This window comes from Coffea eugenioides, chromosome 1, assembly GCF_003713205.1.
Source record: "Coffea eugenioides isolate CCC68of chromosome 1, Ceug_1.0, whole genome shotgun sequence".
NCBI lineage: Eukaryota > Viridiplantae > Streptophyta > Magnoliopsida > Gentianales > Rubiaceae > Coffea > Coffea eugenioides.
In genome coordinates, this window is record NC_040035.1 from 3,769,275 (window position 1) to 3,779,037 (window position 9,763).

A 9,763-nucleotide genomic window follows, 5' to 3' on the forward strand; every position below is an offset into this window, starting at 1 on the left:
CTTGTTAGCTCAAAGCAAATATTTTAAGTTGGATTTGAATGCTCAAATCCTACCTCCGTGATAAGCTTATTCTACACACACACACATATACGCCAAAAAATTATAAAGCTTACCTTACCAATGTAAAAGTGGGAATGAATATATAAACAGTAATGAACAGTTGCAGTTGGAGTCTTTTGGTGTTGCCTGGGTTGGGCTTCTTTGGAGATCGGTGATGCCCATGTGGAGCGGTGGGCATGTGTATACATAAAATCGCTACATAATCTTTTTTCTAATTTTCTTTTCAATCTAAAGTTACTCATTTCTCACAGTATGAAGATGCCTGCATTTTTTTAATGTCAAATCGTTACATAATCATCTCCTTCATACCTTTTTTTTTCTTCCGACCTAAATCTTTTGCTTCATATTTGCAACTTGTCCAGAATATAAAAGGCAAAAAGATTCGCCCTTACACCTTTAGGATGTCGATCTCAAGTTTTGAAATTAATATAAACAACATGAGTGTTTTTCCAAACCACAAGTAAGGAAATGCTCAAAGGTCTTGTATGTCCAAAAAAATTTGTTTGATTGGGACAGCTAAAATTGCTCGAAGGTCTTGCATGTCCCAAAAAAAAAAAATCTATAGCCATGTTTGCACATCTTGATGACTTGATTCTATTGCCTCCGTTTGTGATTTAGCTTTGCGTTTGGGGTTGGTTTTTCTTGGTACAAAAGTTGGTTTTAGTGCCTAGCGAGCGTCAAATATCTCAATTTTTATGACTTTTTTTTCAAGTTTTATAAATTTAATCTTTTCTATTTCATAGAAACTATTTTATGCTACGTATACAAAAGAGGAATTTGTATTTTGAATAAAAATTATGTGTCATGCATCCAAACCTACTAATGCAAAAAAAACAAAAAAAAATCCACTAAACATAACCCTATTTAGGAATACGTGTGACTCGAGGATTATAATTCTATTTATAGATAACTTTCCTATTATTTTTTAGATTCCTATTTCAACCCATCATAGAAATATAAATTACCCTTAAATAAAGAATCACATCCTATTAGATACATTAAAGTTCAAAGTATGATTGATCATTTTAATTGAATTTAATCTTATTTAACAATCTAAGTTCAACGTTGGCTTAAAGAAGCAATAATTAATGCTATATTAAGAATGTTAGATAACCTGATTTCAAAGGTCTTGTTTCTCCGTACAGTGAGGAAAAAACACACACACAAACATGACACAGCAGCAAAATAACGAATCGAGGTACCAGACGCATGGCGTCCGGGCAGGCAAAACTAGTCTATCTATCATTATGCTGAAAGAAAGTGTGAGTTGCCTTATGAACAGTGAATGTGGACTGGTTATTAGGGGTGGCAATTCCTGACACGACCCGAAAACACGACACGAACCTAACACGAAATTAATGGGTTTGGGTTGAGGTTTCGGGAGTTCGGGTCAGAATCGGGTCGAACCCGATGAACCCGAAAAGAAAACATGTCAATTTCGGGTCAACCCGTAGTGACCTGATGTGACCCGATGTGACCTGTTTACGAATTAAAACTAATTTAATAAACATAAAAATTATTTTATCTAACTGAACTAAATGATTCTTTTTTTCCAAAGGCATTAATTACTTAATCCTAAATGAATTTATTTAACTTGTGTGAAGTTAAAATTATTATATTTGGACAAATAATATATTATGTTATTTTTTACTTTTATGCTGTTTTAATTTATTTTATATTTATTTTGGGATAAAACACTTTTATGGTGTTTAATTTATTTTAGATTTGGTTTGAAATTATTTATTTAAATTTTTATTACTTGATGATGTAATTAATTTTGTGAAAAATTGATTTTATTAGAAATTATAGTGATAAATTAATAAATTAAAATTAAGTTTCGGGTCATTTCGGGTCGACCCGCCAACCCGAAATTTTCGGGTTCGTGTCAGGTACCCTGACCCGTTTCGGGTTGGCGGGTTGGGTTCGGGTCAGTAGATTCTTTGTTATACTTAAGCCTCAACCCGACCCGCCAACCCGAACCCGACCCGATTGCCACCCCTACTGGTTATGGCATAATTTCCAGCAACTTGGTGGTCCTTTGTTCTGTTAGCTACGCGTGAACTTCTTGGAAATTGGTCCAGCCATCTGTGCACCCTTGGATTGCTTCCAATTCAAAATTTGACCATCGATCATCATTTAGGAACGTTAGGTGCTAGAGTTGAAAGGGTGGATGGTGGTCGTACGAAGAAGTTCTAGTGGGGGGACCTTGCTGCCTACCGACTGATTTTGATGCATCACGAAGAAGTTAAAGTGGGGGGACCTTGCTGCCGACTGATTTTGATGCATCACGAAGATGTTAAAGTGGGGGGACCTTGTTGCCGAGTGATTTTGATGCATGCATGCATTCCTTCAGACTGGGTTAATGAAGGCAGCACGTACGTTCTTGGTAATGAGTATAGCTTTTTATTGATTTCTTGTTTTCCTCAGTATACTGGTTGGACCCGTGTCCTCCTAGGAGGGGACCGTCTTCAAAGGTAAGTTTCTTTTTTTCTTCCCTACTGATTTCTTGTCTTCCTTAATGTACTGGTTAGAACCGTTCGTTTGTGATTTAGCTTTATATCATAGTTGCGCCCTGGGTGTACCATGTGTTTGTAATATTGTCCATGTGATTGTTATTTTATCTTGAGATGTTCGGTTTGCTGCTGCTGCTGTGTTAAGCCGGAGTTAGTGAATTTGGACTGCCCCATTCAGTTCATTGAACGGTGAAGGGACAATGCTTAGTTGGCCTTTACCCATTAGTTGTTTTCAATGTGATGTCACGTACTGATGAGAAAGATATGAACAAATGTACAGGACAAGTTGGTCTACCACTAAATAAGTGTTTTTTTTTTTTTTGTCGATACGATATCTTCTCACGCTATAAGAATGGAAGGGCTTGAAGAGATCCAAGGGTAACTTAGAAAGAACTGAACCATTATCGGATCAAATAAATGTATTGTACATCCATTTGAATTTTTTAAACAAAGCCACACTAACTAAATGAGTGTATAGCTACTAATTTTACTGTTTTACATCCAATAACACTGCGACTGCAGAATTTCTGTACTATTTTTTTTTTGTCACGACTGCAGAATTTCTGTACTACTTCGATCAAAATGTGCCACCCACTTACTGCATGCTAGCTCATTGCTCATGAGAGCGTATTCCGAAGTCTTGAATGAAAAAAGGTATACTTTCAGAAACTTCCCTGAGGTGTATAACATTTTCACTTGGTGCCCTTAAATTTTGAAAAATCTCGCTTGATTTCCCTGCTTTAAACTTTTTTGTAACATTTGAAACCCGTTTCAAAATATAATATTAAAAAACTCATTTTGGGAAAGAGAATACAATTTCGTTCCAAATTTACCCTTTTGATGTGATTTTTTAATTATCATAGCACATCAATTTTATCTCTTAATTTTTGTAAATTGATCAATGTAGTTCTTTAATAAAAATTTAAAAGTTGATTGTAAGATTGAAAAACTCTTTAATGTTTTTGTCTCATTGGTTCGAACAAGAAATACTAATTACTTAAATTTATGAATGATTTATAATACACTTAGAGATAACTAGCAACAATTTACAACTATAAGAATACCTTTTGCACCAGCTTAAAGTAAGGCACAAACAAATTTATATATAATTTTTATGGTGTTGTATCTTTTACTTTCAAACCATCGACTTGGAAAAAAATTAGAAAAATAAAAAATATGCAAAAGATTTACAAAACTTCTTAAATTAACTCAAAACACTTACAGTAAAAAAACATTTAGTTTGTTTGGATAAGAGTTTATTTGGATGATTTATTTGAGATATTTACTGTAGCACTTTTTGTGATGTGATGTATGTGAGATAAAAAGGTGATTGGGAAGATAAAAAGGTGATTGGGATTTATGAGAATAAATTTTGCAAACCAAATAAACTCAGTCCAAACAAACTCATTATCTTTATAACTTGCAAAAATTTCAAATAAACTTTAAAATATTAACTTTTGGTATTCAAAAAATACAATATATTTTGTCCAATCAAAATAAGCAGTCATACATTTTGTTTTTGTTTTTATTTGTTAATAATATACTTACTGTTTTGGGAATAAAAAGAAAGACAACAAAAAAATCAAATTTGGAATGAGGGTATATTTACTCTGCCAAAATGAATTCCTTAATATTACATTTTAAAACGAGTTGTAAACGATATAAAAAGCTTAAAATAAAGGAGATGAGTGGGATTTTTTAAAGTTTGAAGGTGACAAACGAGATTGTCAGCTAAACTTGCAACCTTTATGTAAAATCCAAAACCTTTATGTAAACAGGACAGCTTGCCAACTTGCAAAGGTTAACTAATTGAACGCCACCAATTTCCCATGTTGTTGGAAATTACGCTATAATCGATCCATTGTGCACAATGATTGTTTACAACTTCTTGTTTATTTGGTAATACATTTGATATCAATAGCAAGTTAGTAAGCAACTTGATTACCACAATTTTTTTATTAAAAAAAAGTACTTTTATATGGAGAAAGGCATTCTGCTTCGCTTTTTTTTTTTTTTTTTTAGGGAATTTTGATTGTTACTTCTTATGAAAAATATTAATGCGCTACTGATCCTCCTACTATATATTTTGGAGCAACAACCAATATGATATAAAATCTGATATTAAATTGATCACAAGGTGCAAAATTCATAGGAATTTTAGAACAATGCCAAAAGGCTCCCACTACTAAAGTTTATACTAATAAGTTTGCCCCAAATTACTCTCTACATCCACAACGAATATAACGATGATCTTAATCATGCGTAGGCCTCATATACATACGACTGGAGGTCAGGTTTTTGCCCCTCCTACATTATAGTAAACTACCCCATCTGGGATTAACCAAAAAGATAAAAAAAAAAAAAAATCATATGTGGGCTGGGTCCAAACAGAGATAGAGAAAGTCCAATGTTGGATTTCAAAGGTCTTATTTCTCCGTGCAGTGAGGAAAAAACACAGGCACAAACATAACACGATAGTAAAATAAGGAATCTCAACTATCTGATGCATGAAGTCTGCGCTGCAAAACCAGTCTATCTATCTTTTTTTTTTTTTTCTCAAACGGTATTCTTGTTATACATATATGAACTTGATAATACAAGATTTTAGTTACATAAAGGGACATTAGTCCTATTATCCTCCTGTATACTCTCTTTGAGCCACAGGGGGAAACTTTGTTTCCAAATTACCTTGGAAACAAGTTTAGTTGCAAATTGTGCCATTTTATGAGCACTTCTATTTCCATCTCTATACACAAAAGAAAAGGTACAGTCCTGGAACAGGTCACTCAGATGTCTAATATCTTCTATGATCGTGCCAATTGGTGTTTCACCCAAGCCTGTCTTGCATATTGTCTCAATGGCGGCTTTGCAATCAGTTTGCATTTCAATTCTTCGCCAGCCAGCTTCTCTAGCCATTAGCAAGCCTTGTCGAAGAGCATCTGCCTCTTCCATTTCCGCACCTGCGCTGCTATACTTCCTGATGCCTCTTGCTTGGACAATGTTTCCCTCACAATCTCTCGCAATCATTCCTAATCCAACTCCTGCTGAATTAGTAGGAATCGCAGCATCAGTGTTTATCTTCATTACCCCTGCGTCTGGTGGTCTCCATTGGTGGTTATTCATATGGTGACTTGTTCCTGTCCTGTGCTTTTTGTCATTTTCCACCTGCTCCTCTTGAAACTCCAGCCATTCGTTCCTTGCAGTTTCTAGTAAGGTCATGTGCTCTCCACGTTTCCCTTCAAACTGTCGAGCATTCCTTGCCTTCCAAATTTGCCAGATGATGTTTGCTGTTAGGGTGATGTGGTCTTCACCTCTTTGCCTGCTCCTTGCCTCCAATATACCTTCCCACCATCTCCAGAAATTTGATCTCCATTGCAATAATCCGTCCCATTGTATTGGGGCCAGCTTCCATATAGGTTCAGCATTATTGCAAAAGAAAATCATGTGTTCCACTGTTTCTTCCCCTTCCCCACAGCATTTGCATAATGGCGAGCCTCTTCCTGTTCTTTTGTGTATCAACACGTTTACAGGAATGCTGTTGTGTAGGCATCTCCATATGAAATGTTTTATCTTTGGCTTCATCTTTAATCCCCACAAGCTCTTCCACACTTTGCCTTTATGCTGTGCGTAGCTGGTTCCTTCCTCTCCATGAATTTCCTTGTTTCTTTCATTGACCTCTTCCTTTTCTACTGCATATCCCGACTTCACAGTGTAATTTCCTGATTTTGAGTATTTCCAATAGACCGCATCCTTTCTAGGAAACAAACTTAACGGCACCTGTAATATTTGTGAGGTTTCCTGCTCTGAGAATGTCTCCTCAATCAGCTTCTTATTCCATTCCCTCTCTATCAGCAAGTCTGCCACAGTTTGCAAGTTACAATCTGGAGGTTTCTGGGTTGCTATTCTCCCATTTGGTGCTGCCATGATCCACTTATCCCTCCATATATTGATAGTAGTCCCATCTCCCACTCTCTTCCACATTCCTTTTTGTAGCACCAGTCCAGAGCTGTATATACTTTTCCACACCCATGATGCATTCTTCGGAGCTGCTCCATCCCAGTCTGTTTGCACTATTTTATACTTTGCTCCTAGCACTCTGCTCACTAATAAGTCTGGTTGCATCAATATCCTCCAGAGTTGCTTTGCTAACAAAGCACTATTAAAGTGTTCTAGATCTCTAAAGCCCAGACCCCCATTTCCCTTCACCTGTGTAATTTTCTCCCAACTTACCCACTGCATCTTCCTATCCCCTTCATTTTGGCCTCTCCAAAATTTTGCCATTTGACCACAGATTTCATTACAAAGTCCTTTAGGCAACCTACAGCATGACATTGTGTAATTTGGTAAAGCCATTACGACTGACTTAAGTAGTACCTCCTTGCCTGCATGGCTGAGTAGGTTGTGCTTCCATCCCTGCATTCTGGATTTTGCTTTATCAACAATGTAGGCGAAAACTTGCTTTTTTGATGCTGTTATCACCAGGGGAAGTCCCAAGTATTTGCCATTGTTTGCCTCCCTGATGTTGTTCATCTTTTCACATGTCTGTCTCCTATGCTGTCTGCTACAATTTCTGCTAAAGAAAGCAGCAGATTTGTCATAGTTTATGCACTGTCCTGAGGCTAATTCATATTTTGCAAGAATCCTTTGCATGGCTCTAGCTTCCTGTGGGTGCGCTTTACAACAAAATAAAGAGTCATCAGCAAAGAATAAGTGAGATAGCACTGGTCCATTTCTACTCAGTTTGAGGCCTGTAATCTGCCTATCTTCAATAGCCCTTGCCATGAGATTAGACAGACCTTCCGAGCAAAACAAGAAAAGATAGGGGGATAAGGGATCCCCCTGTCTAATACCCCTACTAGGTTTCACATACCCCACCCTTTCCCCATTAATGTTGAAAGAATATGACACAGAGGACATACAACTCATAATCCATCTTACAAAAATAGGACAGAACCCCATTTTTAACATCATTCTGCCCACAAATTTCCATTCCACCCGGTCATAAGGCTTTGCCATGTCAAGCTTTAAGGTCATAAAAGCAGTATTACCCTTTCTTTTGCTTTTTAAAAAATGCATGATTTCATGGGCCAAAATGATGTTGTCAACAATCTGTCTTCCAGGAACGAAGGCAGATTGAGAAGAGCTAATGCACAAAGCGATAACTTTTTTCAGTCTGTTGGCCAAAATTTTTGCTAAGATTCTATAAAGTACATTACAGAGGCTGATAGGCCTATAGTTTGCCAGATCTATAGGGTTTTCAACCTTTGGAATGAGGGTTATGCTAGTCTCATTTATGCTCTTTAAAAGGTGGCCATGGCTCAGAAAGCTTTGAATAGCAGACACCACATCTGTTTTAATATCATTCCAGTATCTTTGAAAAAATAAGGGTGTCATACCATCAGGTCCAGGTGCTTTATTTGGGTGCATGGAGAACACAACTACTCTCACCTCAGCTTCCTCCACAGGTTGTATCAAAGTCTGATTTAATCTGCTAGTAATTGATACAGGCACCCCTTCCAACACTTCTTCCATGTCTCGTGGCTGAGATGTGGTGTATAGATCCTCATAGTACCTGCAAATCTCCTGGATGATTTGTTGATTATCTGAACACCATTCTCCATTTCCTTTCTGCAAACTTGTTATCTGATTCCGTTTCCTTCTTGTCTTCACACAAGCATGAAAATAGGTTGTATTCTTGTCCCCTTCCTTTAGCCATTTGCTCCTTGCCTTTTGAGCCCAGAAAATTTCCTCAGCTTTATAGGCACTACTCAACTTTAGTTTCAATTCAGCCATTTTCCTACTTTTCCCTTGAACAGCAGAATCTTTTAGCTCTTGTATCTTCCTTTTAATCTCATTAATCTGTATAGCTGCATTTTTTTTATTCAGTCTATTCCAACTTAGAAGAGCTATCCGACACTCTCTAATTTTCCTAGTAATCTTGAACATTTTTTATCCCACCTGTGGTCTTGCCCAGGCCTGCCTCACTACCCCTTCTGCTTCTTGGCTCTGCGCCCAGACTTGGTCGAATACAAACCTTTTCTTCATTTTCTTTTGAGCAGGTATAGTATACAGCACCAGCATTGAGTGGTCTGAAGCCTCATTTTCCACATGTTTGCAGGTTGCATTCCCAAAGATTTGGAACCACTCTGTGCTACTCAGACATCTATCCAGCCTTTGCTTAATCTCTCCCCCATTCTCCCATTGGTTACACCATGTCCATGGGTTGCCTTCGAAATGTATGTCTACCAGGCAAGCTTTCTGGATAAAGTTTCTGAAGCATCTAAATCTACCTTCACTTCTTATCCTACCCCCCCATTTTTCTTCATTTGATAGAATATCATTGAAGTCTCCCAACAGAATCCACTTCTTCCCCCACCACTTCATTCTTTCCTCCAGCCCTTCCCATTGCAATCTTCTAGTTGCATCATCCGTACTTGCATAAATTCCAATGCACCACCATTCTTCTTTTACTTCCTCATCATAGACTCTCATCTCGATTGAGAATTCTGAAGTATGGAGCTGTAGTACTTTTACTTCCTTTTTCCATATCATAGCTAGACCCCCTGCTTTCCCTACTGGTTCTACTACTACATTATGATCAAAACGAATCTGCTTCATGATACTATCAATGACTCTTTTTTGATTTTTCGTTTCTGATAAAAACACTACCTCTGGAGAGTGGAGGCGTAAAACCTCCTTGAGTTGGGGAACTGTCAAGAGGCTCCCAGCACCTCGACAGTTCCACGCCACAACTCTCATTTACACTGTAGAGGCTTTCTTGGGCTTGCCTCCAATGCCCCTAGTTGTATATGCAAAATCTCCCCCAGTTTCATCATTTTTGGTTTCTGCTCCTCTACCTCATCAATCTCCATCATGCTGTCTACCAGATTGTTACCTGCCAGTTTCCTCTTACCTCTCATCTTCGGATTTCCCATTTCAGTTGTGATATCTGCCAGCGGTTTCCTTGTGACGCATGGCCTTCTCCTAGCCTGTACCCCTCCCCTTGCATTTCTGTCCTTGCCATGCACCGTGTGCAGTTGGTTCTCCTCAACCCCTTGTCCCCCAATTTTACTCAAATCCCTTTCCTCTTCTCCTTCATCCGTCTCCATTACCTGGACTATTTCAAGTGCTATTTTGTTTTCATCTTCCTTTTTCTTCTCCTCTGGTGCTACACTCTCTTTGTTCTCCTT

At 37.6% G+C, this 9,763-nt stretch overlaps 1 protein-coding gene across 1 annotated transcript in view; it reads right to left on the bottom strand.

Moving 5' to 3' along the window:
- The window catches only part of LOC113765784, a 43,982-nt gene extending 34,650 nt beyond the window's left edge, over positions 1-9,332 (bottom strand). The window contains exons 1-2 of the mRNA XM_027310039.1: positions 8,532-9,332; positions 5,262-8,432 (exon numbers count right to left, since the gene is read on the bottom strand). Of these exons, the coding sequence (XP_027165840.1) occupies positions 5,262-8,432; positions 8,532-9,332 (3,972 nt within the window). The remainder of the gene's footprint in view (positions 1-5,261; positions 8,433-8,531) is intronic.
- Positions 9,333-9,763: the final 431 nt, after the last annotated feature.